General features: G+C 38.4%; 2 protein-coding genes across 7 annotated transcripts in view; one reads left to right on the top strand and one right to left on the bottom strand.

Annotated features, from left to right (window-relative positions):
- LOC107726616 (armadillo repeat-containing protein 2-like) overlaps positions 1–2,523 on the top strand; it is a 24,724-nt gene extending 22,201 nt beyond the window's left edge. For all 5 annotated transcript variants that reach the window (XM_016536262.1, XM_016536257.1, XM_016536258.1 and 2 more), the window contains exon 18: positions 168–2,523. In XM_016536262.1, coding sequence (XP_016391748.1) covers positions 168–307 — 140 coding nt within the window. In that variant the 3' untranslated portion in view covers positions 308–2,523. The remainder of the gene's footprint in view (positions 1–167) is intronic.
- The window catches only part of LOC107726620 (sestrin-1-like), a 50,189-nt gene continuing 31,610 nt past the window's right edge, over positions 2,222–20,800 (bottom strand). The window contains exons 1-10 of one of the 2 annotated variants that reach the window (XM_016536266.1): positions 7,009–7,336; positions 6,134–6,199; positions 5,735–5,935; positions 5,470–5,652; positions 4,288–4,518; positions 3,970–4,117; positions 3,770–3,882; positions 3,480–3,670; positions 3,222–3,366; positions 2,356–3,116 (exon numbers count right to left, since the gene is read on the bottom strand). In XM_016536266.1, the coding sequence (XP_016391752.1) occupies positions 3,030–3,116; positions 3,222–3,366; positions 3,480–3,670; positions 3,770–3,882; positions 3,970–4,117; positions 4,288–4,518; positions 5,470–5,652; positions 5,735–5,935; positions 6,134–6,199; positions 7,009–7,110 (1,467 nt within the window). In that variant the 5' untranslated portion in view covers positions 7,111–7,336 and the 3' untranslated portion in view covers positions 2,356–3,029. Of the gene's footprint in view, positions 3,117–3,221; positions 3,367–3,479; positions 3,671–3,769; positions 3,883–3,969; positions 4,118–4,287; positions 4,519–5,469; positions 5,653–5,734; positions 5,936–6,133; positions 6,200–7,008; positions 7,337–20,800 lie in introns of those variants that run through there. The other variant, XM_016536265.1, reaches the window with a different exon arrangement.

Below are 20,800 nucleotides of genomic sequence, written 5' to 3' on the forward strand. Positions count from 1 at the left end.
TGTATACATTATAATACATTATTAATTATTATTTATTTAAATTATATGAATTCAGTTGACAGTAAGTTTGGCATGTACAAATATGACATGAAGAAATCACTTTTGGTTAAATGTTTAAAATTTTTGTATGAACTTAATGTAGACATTTTGTCCTGTGTTTTGGACAGACAAAGGAGCTTTGCAGTGGTCTTCTGATGATGGAGTCAGACAGGTTCAGGAAGCATGCTGGGAGCTGCTCTTTTTGCCTGTAGCTGAGAGCCTTAGACAGCGTTTTTATATTGAAGACACTACTGGCATCATTCCGTAAGCTCCACTGACACACTCCTCTCCAGATGTCACATGCTTGTCTGTGTGTATATATGCATGTACTGTATGTACACCTACAATCTGAGGAATGAGCCGGTGTGTATATTGCACTTTAATACAATGTCACTTTTGATATTGTGAACATAGGGAATTTGTCAATTATGACCAACACATTTTTAAAATTAAATAGTTCAAATGTTTATTACACAACCTTATGCTGCTGTATAGGAGAAAGCATGAATTGTGTCGGACAGAAGGCAAGCCTATGTTCATAAACACCAAACTAACGTATATGCAAAAATCACTCAAGAGCATCTCCGTGATCTCAAAGATTTTATTTAACAGACACTTCCAGAAAAGTCTGTAAGGAACACAGAATAGAAACATTGTCATACTTCCTTAATACAATCACATCAAACTGATATATTATGGCACTGGCTTCCCTCCTTTTAACAGGTTACACTTCACAGCTAGTCTATACATTAATATGAAGTTTACAAAGCTGCCCTAGAGGTCATTTAAATACATGCTTAAAACCAATGACTAAAATGGGATTGTGAAGTTTATTCAAATCACTCTTTACTGCGATTTAACGTTTTCCTCTCAGCCTCCATCATGTGAAGTCTGAAGCGGTTTAACTCCTGCACAACATCCAAGGGATTTTTTCAGATATTTTATTAAGAGGGGAACCCAACTTCTCGCATTATTCTTTTAAAATGAGCATCAACTAGCCTATGGTGATTTCCATTTAATGGCCATTTACTGGCACTAAATGACCACCAGCCTCATAACCACAAACAGGGAAAATTTCCTTATGGTTCCCACGTCAACAATGTTGCTTTCTTTAATCCTCACTGTGAGAGGACGAATTGCCGCGTTCAACATTGTGTTTAAATCATTAGTGCACAGCAGGGGATGCTTTTCTATAGGCCTGTAGTGTCTGTGCTGATATATCACTTTGCTACAAGGATTTCTGCTGGTGGGTGGAAGTTCATGGACATAAAAACATTGATTATGTGACCTAAAAGCTATATAAATTAAGTCTTAAAGTGTGTTATTGTTAATTAGCACAAAAATAACCGTCAGTTCTCGTGGTATAAGGTGTTTGGACTGTTCAAATCTTATTTAATACTGAATGTTTGGTGTAATGCATCATCCTAATGTGACTTTTTGGGAAGAAAACAGAAAGTTTGATTAAATTACAAATGATACAACCAGTGAAATACCGTGTTTTATTTTTTTTAACAAATTATTTCTTAGAAAATTGTCAGTAACTGACATCAGTCTCTCAAGTCTGACTTAAAACCTCCTCATATCCATCTCCAAAAGAAAAAGTACCATCCCTCTAGTCCTGCCATCATCAGAATGCAGTACTTAACTGGTTTAGTAAACAAAAAAAGACAGCGGAGAATCCACTCCGCTTGAAAAGAAACACATGCGCACACACACACACACTCGAAACAAAACTGTTTAGTTACACTGGTTAAAGTTCTGATAATGAGAACAAGCATGGTTTAACCCCACAAGCGTGCGGGTCGCCTGATTCAGCGTCTAGCTCTGTACAGATTGTAGCGCATGACAGGCAGCCACGTAAGACAAAGTTCTGCTCACTAGACAGCACTTAGATATTTAAGGATACATAACAGGAGGTATTTAGTTATAATAAACCCCAAAATAATGGCCGTGCATTCAAAGGAAGACAGATAAGGCGGATGGATCAGAGCAACAGGAAGCACATCACAAAAGGAAGACCTTTCCGCGTTGAAAGTCACTAACACAAATAAAAAAAGATAGAAAACGGTCATCGAAAAAAAATGGCTACATAAAAGCTGAAGCTTAACATTGTTTAAAAAAAGTGCTTTGATATTTTTAATGCGTGAAACCCCAAAAAGAGCCTATGTTTGGATTTTTTTTCTCTATTCCCCCCATAGCATTCACACATTGGAAATGTCACAATGAAACAAAGTGGTGTCTTACAGTAAACTCTAACAAGGGCTCAGACAGCTATTACTTTTGAATTGCGCTCTCACACTCACACTAACACAATCGTTCCTGGATTAGCTTATATAAATGGGTGATGGTTTGGGTGTCTTGAGGCCTCTCAATTGAGAAAAGCAGCATGAACAGACGGCACCTCAGCATCTGTTGCCAGTGCTGCGCATGACTAGGCACGCGTTTATGCAAAATCAGTAATGCTTCTATCTCTAGCCACTGCTGAACAAAAAATAAAAACAATATGGAAAAAAAACACTAGTAGATAGATAGTCATGTTAGTGCAGTCTTTCTGCACTGGCACTAGAGTTGCCATTTGTGTGTGTTTTTTAAATCTCATCTCACAAAAAGAAGATATGATTATATGGCATCTTATCGCAGATGCATTTGAAATACTAAAGGAGGTCTGGCCTCCAGAAGCTCCGCAGTCTTAGCTTGTCCTCTTAATCACACTAGAGGGATTCTGCTCAGACGGCCCCACTCCCCCCCAGTGGCCAGTTTTGCCACCGCAGGCTGAGCAGCCACACAAGTGATTCAGCAAGTAGGTTCAGTTGACAGTTGTTGTTTTTTTCCTTCTTTTAACAAAACAACCTTGTCATCGCCCTCCGCCGCCGCCCGTTCTTCTTCTTCCTCAGTTTTATTTTTTCCATTTTTTGTCATTTTTACGTTTATTTAAGTGTCCAACGTCAACAACAGTAAAAAAAATTAAAAAGGTAGACAAGAACAGCACTTCATGTCATGTAGCGAGTGATAGCTCTCAGAGCGTAGAGCAGTTCTGCCTGCATGTGCGCTTCCATAAGAAGCAAATTAACGTGGACCTGAAAGACAAAATAAAAGAATCATTATTAACTTGTACCGAGATGATTTAACCTTCAGAAAGAACCTGTTGTCTGTTCATTTTTTTGGTCTGAAGTGCTTCTTACTTTCTCAGAGTGCTGGAACTGCCTCCAGAAGCTGTCGTACATCCTCTTGGTGATCTTCTCTGGAGTGCGCACCATAGTTTTGATGTAGACTTTAAAACTGCGGTCTAGCAGTTGGTTAATTTCTCCATAATCATAATCATCGTACCTGTCGTGTATTAGACAGAGAAAGAAAGATACCTCAGCAATATGATTTAAATAACTAAATACAACTAATATCTAAATAATATCTAAGCAAATTAAAATAAAAAGCGGACTTACCGAATCCCGAACATGCAGTGGATGTAGTTCCAGATGGCTCGACGAAGCATGGAAGTGTCCACACCCTGGTGTGTCGCCATTGTGTTGTACGTCAGATTGTATGCGATCTGGAACTTTTCATCCAGAAGCTGTCCAAAATCCGGATACAGCCGATTCACAAGGGAAAAGCCATGATCTTCCCAACTATAGTCCTGTCAAGGGCAGAAAATATCAGATTTTTGTTATTTTAGTCTTCCATTTTCTTTCGACTACCAATGGCAACAAGCAAGACAATGTGACTTTCTTCTCACCTGCACTCTGAGGGTGGGTACATGTTCTCCTCTTCTGTAAAAGTCCTTGTAGCCATAACTAGGGTCTTCGAAGTGTCGTGAAACATCTCTGGATGGTATACATTCCTCGTCCTCTGTTGATCAAACATGTTGTTTTAACAAAAGTCATCCTGGAATTGTTGTATGAAACAAACCTAAAAAAAAAAAAAAAATCCACTTACCTGAGGTGACTACCAGCATGCTCTCGGTCTTCTCCCTCTCAAAACGAGTGGCCATTTCCTCCTGACTGGCTTCCTCTTCGTCATGACATTCCTGGAGCTGCTTCATCTTCTCCATCAGCACTTCCACCTCACCAGACAACTCAGACACCTAAACACATGCATACAGGAATCTAGGTCATCATAAGTTTATGTACACTCTATGGTCAGGAATTTGAACCTTGCACTCCATGCATTCTACAGATCCCTTTTCAGGACGACTGGATGGAAGACTAGCAAATATTAGAAAATCTTCTTTGAATACATTTCCCTTTGTCTCACCTGCTGGTTCCCAAACATCTCCTCTAGGGCACCGTTGCCATTGGCAATGTCACAAACGCAGTAACCGCTGAGCGAGGGCGGCCTGAACGTATGTCCTCCATCTGTGTGGATGTCAGGGTTGATGCCGCAACCAAACGTAAAGGAGGCCAGAGAGTGATAGAGTGTGAGTAGCACCACAACATGGATCAGCTCGGCCAGCGACCAGCTGTGCTCCTCTGCCTTCAGTAGACGCTGTTAAAAATAAAAGTATAAGGTTCAATGAAATGTAATAGTGTCCACAACAAAGAAAAGGAAATTATTCATTCATAAATATCCCAATTTTAGGGGGAATCACACATTATAACATTTGACAAATATTAAAATATTAAGCTGTGAAGCATTTTTCCCCCCAAAGGTATATTACATAAAACTATTAAATACAACTTTCTTTTCAAGAATTTCAATCTTTAATTAGACTTTTAAAAAAAAAAGATATTATGATATTGTTTCTACCTGACATTTTTCATATTAGGCACCCCAAATAATATCCAAACAAATATTTATTCAGAAATTAACATGCTTTTAATTTATGGAATTTAATCAACATGATTTTAATAAATTAACATACTTTTAATTCAATTTATGCTTATACATTTGACAAATATTAAAATATTAAGCTGTGAAGCATTTTTTCCCCCAAAGGAATATTACATAAAACTATTAAATACAACTTTCTTTTCAAGAATTTCAATCTTTAATTAGACTTTAAAAAAAAAAATGATATTATGATATTGTTTCTACCTGACATTTTTCATATTAGGCACCCCAAATAATATCCAAACAAATATTTATTCAGAAATTAACATGCTTTTAATTTATGGAATTTAATCAACATGATTTTAATAAATTAACATACTTTTAATTCAATTTATGCTTATCAGAGAATAGGATCATTCAAATCACTGTATGTACTGTATGTTAAATAAATGCGCAGATTTGCCACACAAAAAAAACAGTGCCATGTAAAAGACACATATTATTATAATTCCATTACAACTAATAAAATTCATATCTACTGAAACCTGACTGACCTAATACCTAATAGTTGTCTCTAACAGCATTATAAAACTTCTTTGTGCTTGTTAGAGTTGCGTAACAGCTGTAGGCGAGTATCCATGTGTGACTGTGAGGTTGAAGTCATACCTCAATGTGTTCTTTGGTGAGCAGCCAGGGGCGATGGGCCAGGATCTTATTGAGCTCCCCAAGAGCCTGCAGCTTCTGTGGGGCTTCTTCCAGACCATTCAACCACTTGGGATCACCTCCGACCTGCAGGAAGTCATTCACGTGCAGGTTGACCAGATACGTGCACTGGTGCCTGGCAGCAGCCTGTTGAAGTCAAATGTGCATTTAGAAAAATCTATCAATGTGATTTTTGAGTTGAATACAAAAATACAGTCTGCAGTCTCACCATTATCCCTATGTAATGTCTGCAGTGCAAAGACAATGGACCGTCCATCTGAAGCAGGTAATGCTGTGTCTTAAGAAAGCTCTCCAGATACTGAGGATGGAACCCCATCACCAAGGAGATGTTGTCAAGGCGACCGAGCACTGCAAAGGCGTCCTCAAAAATCGACTGTATTCTTTCATCCAATTTACTGACTTGAAGTATCTGGGACAACAGGGGAATAAAGATGATGTAAACCTGGGGAATTCAGTACTGTTAAAATAGTTTCACTAGAGAATGTGATGAGAAACGCTTTTAATGCCAAAAAAAGTGTGTGGGGGGTGGGTTCAATTTGTTGATTAAAATGGTTGGAGTAAGATTCATGCCAACTTTAAATCCAGCAGGGTTTATGTTAACACTAACCTCTTTCTCTGGTATGAATCTACTTGGTCCATTTCCCACCGGTCTGGGGATTCGCACTCCAACGTCCTAAAAAGATCAAAACCAATACATGTCAAAACCCGAGAGAAGCACTTGGCACGAAACTGCGATTATTAAATCGAAGAAATCCTGGCATCAGACTGAGAGCTCTTAAAAACAACATCCTTCCTCAGCTCAAATATCAATGGCTGGTTATAGAATTTTCTCTGGCATGGGCTAGAAAATAAATTCTTCATAATACATAACACAATACATAATGCAATCAGTAACAACAGTCAGACCTTGAACATCATTCATCTGTTATTGATACTATAGAAGCTGTCAAAGGCACAAAGAGAATGATTCAAAACAACCTAGATTCACTATGAACAAAAAGGTTGTCTGAGTTAGCAATATACCAGTGACATAATCATGCCAAAATAGCTGACTCAGACAGGAATATGCAAGCAATCCTTTAAAAATACATTATTGAATGCTATTAAACTTGACGCCGTGAGCAATTCAGTCTGTCCCCTTGCAGCAACATACATCAGTTCCACACAATGGCAATCTTGCATATATGATTTTAGTGCGTTGCTTGAATAAAAAACAGCATTTAGACAATGTGACACTGACTTTAATACTGTCAGTCATTGATAAAAGACGAGCGTCTATTGATCCGATGACAGAAGACTGAGAAAAACAAGCCAGCAGTGTTCATGATGCAAGTACAAAGAACGGACTGCACTGCAGCAAACGGACTCAATAAACGGACAATATTTAAAATCAATGAAAAAAGTAGACTAACAAAACAGGTTAACTAAAGGCACATCTGTCATTAGATAAACTCGATGTCAAGCTCTTATTCGCTTTCTTACCTTTTTACTAAGCCGCTCGCACTGTGTGCAAATTTTGAACAAGTCTGTCATGGTGAGAGAGGAGCTTTCCATAGTTTCATTAGATGCCGATGCGTGCCTCATATTGCGCTTTTCTGCTTCTAAATAAAAAATTAGAGCGACTATCTTGTATCTGTTTTAGCTCCCGTTGTTCCTTGAGGCATTTGGTTACGTTACCCGTTCATATCAGCTGCTGAAGCTCCCGAACAGAATACCCACTCTTTCCTAGCCCTCTTGTGGTAAATAACAGGCTGTAAATATGACTGACGAGCCCAGTAGCCAATCGCGTTGCGAAAACAACCTACGTTGTCCAATCAACGCCAAAGAGGCGGGGTTAAAAGAGACTTGCGGGGTTAAAAGAGACTAAAAATGGTAATTCACGCAAAAAAGAAAATTCTGTCTTCATTTATACACCAACGTCGTTGCAAACCCCTTTCATTAGTGAAAAGAACATGTTAGGAAGAACGATAGCCATTTACTGGGATAAAAGATGCAATGAAACTTAATAGTGACCGTCTCACATTCTGCCTAACATTTCCTTTTGTTTCACACAAGAAAGTCAGTCTTGGAACAACATGAATGATAGCAAATGACAGAATTTCATTTTTTGGTGTGAACTAAACATTTAAAACGTTTTATTTATTTATTTATATATATATTTATTTAACTGATTTATATGGAAATTGTCTACGAATTGTTGAGCTGATCTCAATGCACTTTTGATAGGGTGCTTTTCTTTGCTTTCAGACATATGACTGGAAAAGCTTTCTAATGCTGGTTAATACTTAACAGACCTTTAACTCAGTCTTCCAATAAACCTATTTACATGATCATGATTTGTCTAGTCTATATAACATTGTTACCTCAAGCCGTTCCAACTGCCCGGTGAAAGGGACAGATTTAAGTAGCCTAAGCAAGTGGGAGGGGATGTTTTTCCTTGAGCAAATGCCAACTGCAGTAAACAAGCCCCGCAAGGTGAATGAGGATGATGGCATGGACTACAGTGAAAAACAAGCCAAGATCAATTCCTGCCGTCAGCTTTATATGCCCCACAGGGGACAAGTCAAGGCACCTAATAGATAAAGTGACGCTTTTGGCTCAGAGATTGATTATTTTCAAAGGAAAAAAAAAAAAACTTCTACAGGTGCCTTGGTTTTCAAACGACTAAACTAAGAAAAAGTAATTTGTCAAGATGACGCAATGCACTTTAGAATTTTGTTCATACAGTTGAGCTTCAATCTTATCAACATATTGAATGATTCACAACTAAAGCATAATGCATAAAGCATAATGTCTTATATTTCCTTCTACATGCTGAAATGCACTATTGTAGAATATATTGTGGAGTAATAAAGCCCAACCAACATGAATTAAAGTTCTGTGCACGAGCAGAAGGCTGTCAAAGCGTGTAGATTTGGCATTGCTCATGAGATGAAGAGTAGCTATTCAGCATGTTCATTGTGTCTGAAGGGACTGTCCTACATCGGGGGGCTGAGGGGGTGTAAACAGACCAGAGCAGGAGTCAGCACTCTCTCTGGTGATAGGGGGTGGTTAACCTGGCTCACTGAGACCTATGGCTCAGCAAACCTACAGAAGAGAATGGTCAGCGTTTGCCTTGCGCCCCCCACCCCCAGGGCACCCTTTCCTCTCTTTATTAAAAGAGCCATAACTATTATCTTAGAACAAACTTCAGGCTTTACTGTACCCACACCGTATCATAACATTGGGCTCAGCTGCTCAGTTGGTTATATCTATGGAAATAGACTACAAAAAAGTGGAAAGACTCCATTCACATGCAGAAATAAACCTAAAACACAACTAATAATAAAAGCTTTCAAAATGATAAGCATAAATCTTGCTTTTAGAGTCATTTTAAGTCCTTTTTCCAGTGTATTAACGAAGTCATTTAAGCATCACACAAGAGGAACATGTCCGGACATATGCATCTGATATACTTCTTAGAAGAATATACAAATGATCAAATTTCATTTTTTGTACCAGTATAACATGTTAAACAAGGAAATGATCATTTAACAGATGGAAGTCTATTTTATTTCCACATTTTCTCCACTTTTATGAATTTTACTAAAACTAAAATATTTTGCCATATATACAGTGGCATGCGAAAGCTTGGGAACCCCTTGCAGAATCTGTGAAAATGTTAATAATTTTAACAAAATAAGAGAGATCAAACAAAATGCATGTTATTTTTTATTTAGTACTGTCCTGAGTAAGATATTTTACATAAAAGATGTTTACATTTAGTCCACAAGACAAAAATAGCTGAAATTATTAAAATAACCCCATTCAAAAGTTTGGGAACCCTTGGTTCTTAATACTGTGAGTGGTTACCTGGGTGATCTATGACTTTTTTTTGTTTTGTGATGGTTGTTCATGAGTCCCTTGTTTGTTCGGAACAGTTAAACTGAACACTGTTCTTCAGAAAAATCCTCTAGGTCCTGCAGATTCTTCAGTTTTCCAGCATCTTTTGCATATTTGATCCCTTTCCAGCAGTGACTGTATGATTTTGAGATCCATCTTTTCACACTGAGGACAATTGAGGTACTCAAACACAACTATTAAAAAAGGTTCAAACATTCACTGATGCTCCAGAAGGAAACACGATGCATTAAGAACCAGGGGGTTAAAACTTTTGAACAGGATGTCAAAATGAAGATGTCAAATTTTTTCTTATTTTGTTGAAATATTTTTTTCCATTTAGTACTGCCCTTCGGAAGCAACAGAAGATACTTGCATGTTTCCCGGAAGACAAATTAAGTACAATTTACCTTGATCTTCAAATTCAAAAAGTTTTCACCCCCTGAATGCATCGTGTTTCATTGTGTCAAAAAACAGTCGTAGATCATCCAGGTATCCACACACAGTATTAAGAACCAAGGGTTCCCAAACTTTTGAATGGGGTTATTTGAACAATTTCAGCAATTTTTTTTGGACTAAATGTAAACATCTTTTATGTAAAATATCTTACTCAGGACCAGGGCCGGATTGACCTCTTTTCGTGACATAGGCAAAACAAATTTTAGGGCCCCCCTTCCCTGTATTAATATAATAGGCCTAATATTACCACCCAAGCAAACAAAAATATCTCTTAATCAGTGGAGTGTTTGAGAACTCAAAGACCATTCCATTTATAGGCGCAGCGTACCACTTCAGGAGTTATTTCTCTAATAATTTTAATGGCCGGGGGTCACAACCACACATCAAGACATTGTTCAGATTATTTGTTTCAAGATATTTGACATGTTTCTGTCCTGAAATGTGTTGAACTATTTTTTAAGCACCTCATCCCAAACCGTCAAAAACATCATTTTAGAGCTAATAACAGAGGCTTGAGCCATTGATATGCAGGCTAATGCAGTTAATAATGCAGTCTAATGCAGTTATTAGAGAGAGAGAGAGAGAGATTAAGTGTGTGTGAATACCTGCGTTTGTGCGTCTCTCAGCAGTGTTCAGCAGCAGCTGTCTACTAATAGCGAATCTTTAAGTTTAACTGCTTCAAGAACCTCCCTACTGAGAAATGTCATGTAGCTTTCAGCTGCGAAACTATTTTATTGATAAATTCGCGGGGCAGCGTTGACGACAAGTTTCTGTCAGCGTGTGTGCGCGAGTGCGTGTGTGTGTGTCTGTGAGAGAGAACCGGAGAAAGCGCGATTTCTGTACATAAAAAAGGTGGAAGACATAGAGAGAACCGGAGAAAGCGAGATTTCCATACATAAAAAAGGTGGAAGACATAGAGAGAACCGGAGAAAGCGCGATTTCCGTACATAAAAAAGGTGGAAGGCATGGAAATAGTTTGTCATTAAATCCGGCCCTGCTCAGGACAGTACTAAATAAAAAATAACATGCATTTTGTATAATCTCTCTTATTTTGTTAAAATTATTCACATTTTCTGCAAGGCGTTCCCAAACTTTCGCATGCCACTGTATATATATATATATATATATAAACCTCAAAACTACAACCTATTCTTCATTAAATATAACTCTAACTCACAACTGCAGCTATGGAGATCTCTAGTATTTCCTCAAGTGTGAAAATCCATTCAAGACTATATATATGCTGATTTCTTGGAGCTGTGAGAAAAACAGCCAACATCTGCCAATAACTCTGACTCTGTTCGTAACTTTCTGCCGATGAAATTATGTGTGAACACTTTCTGAGTAACAGGGTGTGTTTGTAGAAGTGCCTCTGTGTGAATGTGTGTCTCTGCGCTGTTGTTTTTCTTGTACTGAACGAGCAGCCACGCTAAAACCACAAGCCTTCGGATGTTCAACAAGTGGCAAAAAAGTTGCCTGACGCAGCCCTGGTCTGAACCAGTTCCATCCTGACCTATCAGAGAACAGGGGGAAGAAAGAGTGAAAAAAACACAAAGACATAAGCCTAGCAACAGTAGTCAGCCAATCAGAGAGCAGAACAACAGTTTCAGGATCCAATCTGTTTTTTTCATCCTCACTCCCCCACCGTAGTGCCTCTGAAAGAAAAAAGTAGTCTAACTTTGAAATTAAGTTGTTTTTCAGTCTATTCGATGACTAGGAGTGATATGTTTTTATGGCCGAATGTATCTGCTGCTCTGTATGCAAAAAAAGTGTTGCAAGCTGACTAAAGTCTTTGCAGCCTTGAACTTTAGACCATATGGTGTGACAATAAGCACAATGTAAAAAATAATAATAAAAAGAAGGGAAAGATATGATTTCAGTGACCCACAATCCACATTTATTGTTTTTGCAATTTGTCTTATTCATTCTGACAATGATTAAAGTCTTATTCTGTTTGTGTTAAACAAAAATCCTTTTAAAGTCAATATTGCAACAGGAAGGAGGAACAGGCAAATAAACAATAATTCTGCAGTAGACTGGGGTATTTCTTTCTCTTAGTTCCCAGTAATCATACAACTTTAGATTTTAGCCATTATCAACTCTTATCGTTAAATTGTGCAAAAGGTGTTTTCATTTAAATGCATGTACCATTGAAGCAGTCGTGACCTGCCCGAACATGTCCCCATTGTTAAATATATCAATGCAAGTATCCTATGTGTGACCAATAAGAACTGCAAAAAGAGAGATAAAATGTCTTAAAGAATAGCATTAAAATCTGTTGCTTTATTAATTCACTGCCATTCTAATTTGCTGGACAAATTATTTTAGACTAACATAGCATGGGCTCACTGGGTCGGTTATTTGTATGCAGGGTCCAAAATATACAATGGTGAGAGAATAAAATTATAGGCCTATAGGATCATTTAACTTTTGTTTTTCTTGCATATTAGTATGAAAATGTGCAGGTTACTGTGCCAACTTCAAAAACATCATAAACAAGCTGACTGTAAAACAGCACCTGTCATAAAAACATAAAGACGACACATCATGATCATAATATATTTGTTTGGTTAATGCAAGAATATTCCACACTAAGGTAGAAGTCTTTGGAAGATGCAGAACTAAAATCGAAACATAAGTTTTATTTATTTATTTATTTAGACTTTGACTTAAATTATTTGCATTGGTTAAATCGACAAGTGTCAAATTCTCATTCTCATATTTTGACAATATTATATTACAGTTCCTTGGAAAGTTAACAAAAACTAAACTAAACTAAAAAGTAGCTAGCTGCTCCATTTTATTTACTGGTCTTTTCAGTGTTAATTTGAGCCTTTTTCTATATCTTCTGAGCGTGTGTCTGCCTGGCTGAGGCCAGTGAACTTGCATTACAGTGAGAGTTCAATGACTGTAGACTGTGCTCAGGCTCAATAGCTCTTTTCATGACACTAAACATATATCCATTCAACAGTGCTTTCCTCCATTATCAGATCCACCTTTCCTCTCGCTCTTTCATCCTTATATCCTCTATGTCACTGGTCATTTCTCCCACCCAACTTCCCATGTTCCTCTCTCAGTCTAGTACTTGGATTCAGCTTGGGAATTCTGAGAACCGGACTGATTGGAGCAGCTCAGTCTTGCATCTGTCTTCCTGAAAGAGGTGCGGTCCACTAGGAACACCGATACAAATGTACACTACACACACACACATACACATCCAGACAGTCAGAGGAAATGGCACTCCCAAAGCACAAACTACACAGCATGTTAGCACGCATATGCATTCACTCAGGACTCAACAATAAGGATTGCTTCTACCAGCCAACAGTTCAGATTTTTACTTACCCTGACAAAATAATTAAATAATATAGAAAAAGTAAATGATAGGAGCTATAACCATGCACTGTTAGACATTTCTGTAATTTCTACAGCTATTTACTGTATATCACCCAGTATAATACTGCAAATTCGCTTTACAGTAAATAACTGTAATACCCTATGCATCATGGGAATGTTCTGTGACGTCAAACCCCACATACAGTGACTTACTGTATTTTTTTAAAATTGCTGTATACTACTGTATTTGCCGTAACGGCCTCTTTGGCGCCATTCTATTGAGGTTGCTTTATTTTCCTCATTTCTCACATTTGGATTGACAAGATTTGACTTACACCGTGTCTACAACGACGCAACAGCTTGGGACTGACTACACTGGATGTTACATGCTTGTAATGATTGGAAAATCCGTTTGTCCTTCGTGTCAGAAACAGCACGAGCGCTTGGAGTACATCTGTATGTCAGAAATATACCGGGGCATCACTTTACTGTCCCCATCCACTGTAGATAGTATAATGGGTTCTATATTGTCTTTTGTCGCGTCGCGCCCTGCGCATCCGAGGAAGACACGGAACCAGCGTGGCAGCGCTGCGGGTTTTGCCCGGGGATGAACCCGCGAGAGTGGAAGAGTTCCGGAGAACATCTGCGCTGTGTGTCGATGCACCTTACGAGAGAATAAGACCAGTAAGCAAGGTAAAAAATATATGTACGTTTGTCTGTCTGTTTGTGTCAACATTTTTGCACACCAGTTTAACCTAGTAACATTTACCCGTCAACATTTGTATTTGTGTTTTAAAGGCAACTGCAATGAAGCATCAAGAAAAACATGAGCAGGCCAGCCACCCTGAGACTGATAATTCAGGTAAGAGAACTATGGTTTTGAGAGATTTGTGTATTCTATATGGGGTTTGCCTTTTAAAAGTGTGCCATTTCTACTTGTTTTTCAGACACATAAGAAACTTCTTTCAAAAAATATTAAAAATCTTACAGACCCCCCAAAAAATAAAAAATATGTTTGTGAGAGGGTGACCCTGGAGTCAATAACTGGAGTCAAAAAGACACATCAAACGTGTCTGCAAACAAATAAAGAAAGTATTTTCTGAGAGCTAACTTTACTTCTAGTCACTACTGTAATTTTTTTAGCTGGAATCAAGGTAATATTTAGTAGATGTTAAACGTGAGTTCGCCTCAGGTTCACACAGCTGTTTTCGCTGAGTAAATCACATGTGTAGTGGTGCAGACAGTGTCACAACCAGATACTGAAGTGTCCAAATGCTATTATTTTGAACAACATATCCATTGTTTCGTCATTTTAAACTTAACAAACCACTTTTTGTGAAATATTATGCATGAAAAGTGTGCTTGTGGTATATTTATTTCCAACAAATGCCATTTAGTATGACATTTCTTTATTTAAAACAATGACATTCAGACATTTTAAAGTCTGGCTTAAGTGTCCAAATACTGTTTTTTTTCGCTGAGTAAATCACATGTGTAGTGGTGCAGACACAGTGTCACAACCAGATACTGAAGTGTCCAAATGCTATTATTTTGAACAACATATCCATTGTTTTGTCATTTTAAACTTAACAAACCACTTTTTGTGAAATATTATGCATGAAAAGTGTGCTTGTGGTATATTTATTTCCAACAAATGCCATTTAGTATGACATTTCTTTATTTAAAACAATGACATTCAGACATTTTAAAGTCTGGCTTAAGTGTCCAAATACTGTTTTTAGGGCCAGTGTCTCTCTCTATTCTATGTCCCGTTCTCCCTCTCTTGCTGTATAGCTGTAGATCTGCTTGTTTTGCACGTGAGGAAGCCAAAGTTCCCATGGATGTTATGTTAATGGGGAGTGTTCACAGCTGTTAAAATACAGGGGGTATAGCACGCACACAATCCAATATGTATATTTCTAACATACTGTAAATAAAGGCAAAAACCTCTTCTTCAGCTCAATACAAAACAGTGCTACAGAATTAATGACTGTCCCTTATCATCTGATGTAAAACATAAGCAGACTTTGCTTTGTAACAGCGGTGATCAATACATAAGGGTTTAGTGGTCATGACAAAGATGTGTGGTTTACTGAAAGTTTCCCTGCATGAGCCCTTGATTGAACTTTCATGTAATTATGATGTTTAATAAAATAGGCCCACTATATGGTGAGTCATTACCATCCCCTGGAAATAAGTATTGCTTGTATAAGTATGCCTATCAGCGGTGCCACAGGCTAAACAAAACAACACTTCCTCAATTAGACAAGAGAACACTGTTCCTCAAAACAAAAATAAATAAGTAACAGAGTCACAGATTTATTTTTTTTGTCACCTTTCTTTTTATCCACAGTTCACAGCTGTGGAGAGCTAGCATGATGATCTTTTGAATGCCCGCCTGATCTGCCAACCTATGAAATCTTACATAACCAATCTTGGAACAAAACAATAATGGTGTCACTGAACTTACGGTTGATTCAGCATCTATCATACAACATCAAACCTGAGAATAGGGACTCTAAACATGACATATTCAATCCACTGAGGGCAGGGCAGCAGATATGGGAATGATAGGATAAACTGGTGATGTAAATTTCTCTTGTTCTGACTGGTTCGGATAGGCTGACAGCTACGAGTTGCGGGTCAGGACAACAATGTCTCAGTCCAGTAACTACTCCAAATCTTATTTATTGATCGTGCATAAATATTGTGTGGTTCTGTAACAAAATAAACAAATACAAACATGAGTGTATAAAAATCACAACAATTGACATGCATCAACTAGTAAACAAATGAATAAATAATGGAAACCATTACACTGTAACACTGCACTGCAGCTTGAAGTCTGGTAATGGGGTGATGTGGGTCAAGGACAATTGGATGTATAGCATCTTCTTCTGGCTCATTGTACTGATGAAGGCGGCCACCAACCCGTATGAGTTCTGAGAGACTGTAAAATTCAGGTGCTAGACAAAGCAGTCTGCTGTTTTTCAGCAGGGGTTTATTTGATTTTAAACACAGTAGTTCCTCTGCAAAGCAATCAGTTTGAACTTGGCGTAGGGCTGCCAACTCTGCCTCTTTGTAGTCATCTGCTGTTGGTGTACTGTCATGCTGAATATAGGCTTTTAGCAGATCTGCGAGGGTCGAGTACTGCTGTGGGTCTGGGGTGAGCGGAGAGGTGGCTGTTAAACCACAAAAGGCTGACTTTCTCAGTTCATTGTCATGGTTAGTGGTTGTTAGTGGCTGCATCTCTGGCCATCTATCAGGGGTTTGGCTGAGAAATTTTGGCCCATTGTACCATCTGCTTTCTCGCCCTATGTCACAAATAGATCTGCCCTTTGTGATGTCATCTGCAGGGTTATCCTGTGACGGTACGTACCTCCAGGTATCAGACTCTGTGAGTTCCTGTATCTCAGTCACTCTGGTGCCCACGAACACTTTAAATCGACAGGATTGTGACAGTAGCCAGTTAAGCACAGTTGTGGAATCAGACCACAGAGTGATGCTATGGATGGGCAAGGTAAGCTCTGTTCTCAAAACCTTAGCAAGCTGTGCGCCAGTCAGTGCAGCACATAACTCCAAACGAGGGATGGTTTGCTGTTTTTTAGGAGCTACACGGGATCTGGCGGTAATGAAGGCTACTTCCACTCCTCTCTCTAGATTTTCAGTTCGCAAGTATGCTACTAAACCGTAGGCTTGTTCTGAAGCATTGCAGAAAACATGGATCTGCCTTAGACTGGTGGGATGATCAAGCTGTTCACTACAGTAACACCTTGGCCAGCTGATGCACTGTAAATTGTCTAGATCATTTTCCCAGGCTTTCCATGAGCTTAACAGTTCCTCTGGCAATCGAGGGTCGTCCCACTCTCTTTTCTTGTCCCATAACCTCTGCACAATCACTTTAGCTCGTATCGTGAATGGCACAATGTAGCCGATGGGGTCATACTGGCTGGCTAGGACATGATATATGCTCTGCATAGTTGGAAGTGGGTGGTCTGTGTAGCGGGGTTTATAGGAGAGGGTGTCTGATAAGCAATGCCAGTGTAAACCAAGAGTTGACTCCTGTGCATTCTGATGACCTTCACTAATCCATTGGATGCTGCTTTGAGACTGAGCCTCGACTGGCAGGTGACTGATGACTGATGGATTGTTGCTTGCCCACTGTCTTAGGTCAAAGCCTCCAGAGCTTAAGAGGCTGCGGAGTCTGTTGACAAAGTCTCTTGCCATTTCACTTGAGGAGAAACTTTGGAGGCAGTTGTCAACATAGAAAGATTTGTCCACTGAGACCCGTGTGTCCACGGTTTCACTGTGATCCTGAACATGCTTCTGCAGAGCGAAGGTAACAGCAGGGACTACATGTGGTTCCGAAGGGAAGCACCTGCCATTCGTATACCTCTGGAGGCTTATCCTTCTGTAAATCTCTCCATAAGAATCGCAGCAGTGGTTTGTCTTCAGGCAGAAGGCGTACCTGATGAAACATACCACGAATGTCACTGCTAACTGCAATGGAATGTTCTCTGAAACGTAGTAGAACTGCCAGGAGAGAAGGACTGAGTATTGGACCAGGTAGCAAGAACTCATTCAAGTTGTGGCCTTTGTATGTGAATGAGCAGTTAAATACGACCCTGTTCTTCCCGTTATGCTCTACCATATGGTGTGGTATGTACCAGATTTCGTTGGATTCTTTCACTTGTTCAGAGGTGAGTTTTGTGATGTAGCCAGCTTACTGTAACCTGTTTATCTCTTCCTGGTATGCTGCTGCTTGATCAGGTTTCCTTTCCAGACGATTTTCAGTTCCCCTTAACTGTGGCAACACAGCTACTTTGGGTGCATGAAGGCATGGCATATCCTTAGCCCGCAGTAGGGGGTGACATATGCTAATAAATATCAATTCATCTGCTCTTATATGAGATTACGACTCTTATGAATACTGTTATGATGTAAATACTTTCCATAAACACCCTGACCTTCCATTATACAAGAAAGTTATCTATATAATCCCAAGAACATTAAATGAAAACAATTTTGAAATATCTTAATGGTCAAGTAAATAACCTTCCTTGTCTTTTATTTCATTCAATACAAAAAAGTATCAATACAACTAGTAAAATAGTTGCTTTTTCTCAATAACAATCAATAAAAAGGACTATTTTATCCCAAATATGTGTGCACCATGTGTGTTTATGCATAAAAAACATAAAAGGAATACTCTGTCATAATTTGCTCATCTTCATGTCATTCTAAGTGTTTTTTTTTTTTTTTGTCTATACCAGGCCCTGGTCTATACAATGGAAGTCAATGGTCACCAAAACTATTTGGTTACCAACATTCTTCAAAATATCATTTTTTGTGTTCTGCAGAAGAAAGTCATACAGGTTTGGAATGACAGTCCATAAGTAACAGTCCATATAGAATGTTCCAAATCAGGTTCCATTTCAGTTAGAATGCTGCCTCAGAATAGAAGGCAGCTGCCCATGTATGTCGGTTTTGGAACAGAGCCATTGATTTAGACTGATATAGATCTGATATTCTTGAGAACTGTTTGCTTGCAATAGTGAAGAGGAAATGCATTAACAGCCTGACAATATCGCAGCATCATAAGCTCCTATTAAAAAGCTCCGGTGAACTAATTTCACTCTGCGTGTCCTCTTTCTTCATCAATATCAGATGAGGCCCGAGCACAACCGGACGGCCAAACAAAACCACCTAGGCCTGCCTCAGGCCATGCCACAGTCAGTATGAAACCACTTCATATTTTATTGTTTATGAAAGACCAGCAGAGACTGTATGCTTCTTGATTTCCCCTCCCCAGCTGTAGAAATTTCCATCCTTGAAAAAAGGAAATAATTTACAAGCACTAAAAACCTCTGCACACGGCCCTTTCTCTCCTTCTCGAGAAGTAATGTAATTAGGATCTGTTTAATGCACTCAGGTGGAAAGCTTTACACTAGATAACACAAATAAACAACATCTCTCTCTCTCTTCCTCACGATACAGTATATCATGTCACGATTTTAGAGCAAATGACACAGAAAACCTGTGAAATCTTCAGAACACAGTGCAGTCTGAGCACATTTTCATCGAAATTGTGCACGTGCACAAGCATGCATACTAGCCAGGAGTTATAAGTCAGTCACTTACATATATCAACATGTCAGGGTAAGCAGGTTCACAGTCTTTGCTTATTATGTGTGTTTGAATTATCCTATATGTTCTCGAGACTCCACCCTAACATGCTCACCTGTGCAACACTGTTTGCTGAGCAGTTAATTAATTATGGACCCAATGCAAGTCTTTAGTGAATATACATGTTTCATACTGCACATTATCATGTTGTGGTGGCCATATATATACTGTATATATATATATATATATATATATATATATATGTGTGTATATATATATATATAATTTAGACAAATACCATAACATTAAAATAATTAATATATAATTAAATAAAAAGTAAATAAAACAATAATACATATATCATTAAATCACTAATTAAAATAACTAGTCATTTGAAAAAAAATCTAGATAAACTAGACAACCTCACCAAGAAAAAAAATCTGATATCTATATTTAGAAAGAGAAGAAACATATTTACTAAAAGTCATGTTTGACAGAATGATAAGACTACTTTTTGCCCAGACACACTTAAACTCAATGCTTTCGAAACCACTTCTTCTCTTTTTAAGTACAGCAAAATAACTGTTGTTCTACTGCTATGAGCTTGAAAAGAGAGAAGGAGGTAAGGAAAATTGTTATTTATGAAGACAAAATGAGGAAGTGTGCCAAAAATTCCCCCTAAACACCCACACCACCCCCTCCCGACTCTTTCTTTCTTATCCTTCCATATGAGAGAAGAGAAGAAACAGGTTCTGCAGACTAGCAGCTCGCTGACTGAATAACATGTTGCAAAACTGAGACAGACAGAGAAAGAGGGGGGAAAGCAGCATGATAAATCATTGACAGACTCATAAACTGAACAACATGTCAGGAAATTACTATAAATGATTCAAATTAACTGTAACTGCATTGAACCGGTATGTTGGTCATACTGAACAGGAAGCAGAGAGAAATGTATGGGGTAGACATGAGCCAAAAACTCTGAATGCCAGAGAAGTGTTAAACTTGGTTCTGGACATGCTTTCGCAATGAATATAATGAGAACAAATGATGTCCTGCTCCCCTTCATGAATACATTGGCTTCATACACATGGCCGTCTGTTAGGGAGCCCATTTTAGAGGAGCCATATGGCCAGCAGCAGGAAAGACTAGACTTGTCAAGCAATTGCCAAATTAAACTATATACAACCACAACACCTCTACAGAAGACAGATCTGTGAGGAAGCAAATCTAACTGTAACAAACTGCCATGGAAGCAAACAAGTAGCAGCAGTGGAAAATACACATTCAAACTAGCCTGGCTCATGAATTTTAGAGTTAAAAGCAAAGATGAAAATCATAAAATTATTATTATAGACTCATCAATCATCAGGGTTTAGGTAGAATGAAAAAGAAGAGAAACAAATTTAACAGAACAGATATTGTGGATGTGTACCAACATCATGTGTGTGTGTGTGTGTGTGTGTGTGTGTGT

This window comes from Sinocyclocheilus rhinocerous, unplaced genomic scaffold (assembly GCF_001515625.1).
Source record: "Sinocyclocheilus rhinocerous isolate Xijiao unplaced genomic scaffold, SAMN03320098_v1.1 scaffold1538, whole genome shotgun sequence".
Classification (NCBI taxonomy): Eukaryota; Metazoa; Chordata; class Actinopteri; order Cypriniformes; family Cyprinidae; genus Sinocyclocheilus; species Sinocyclocheilus rhinocerous.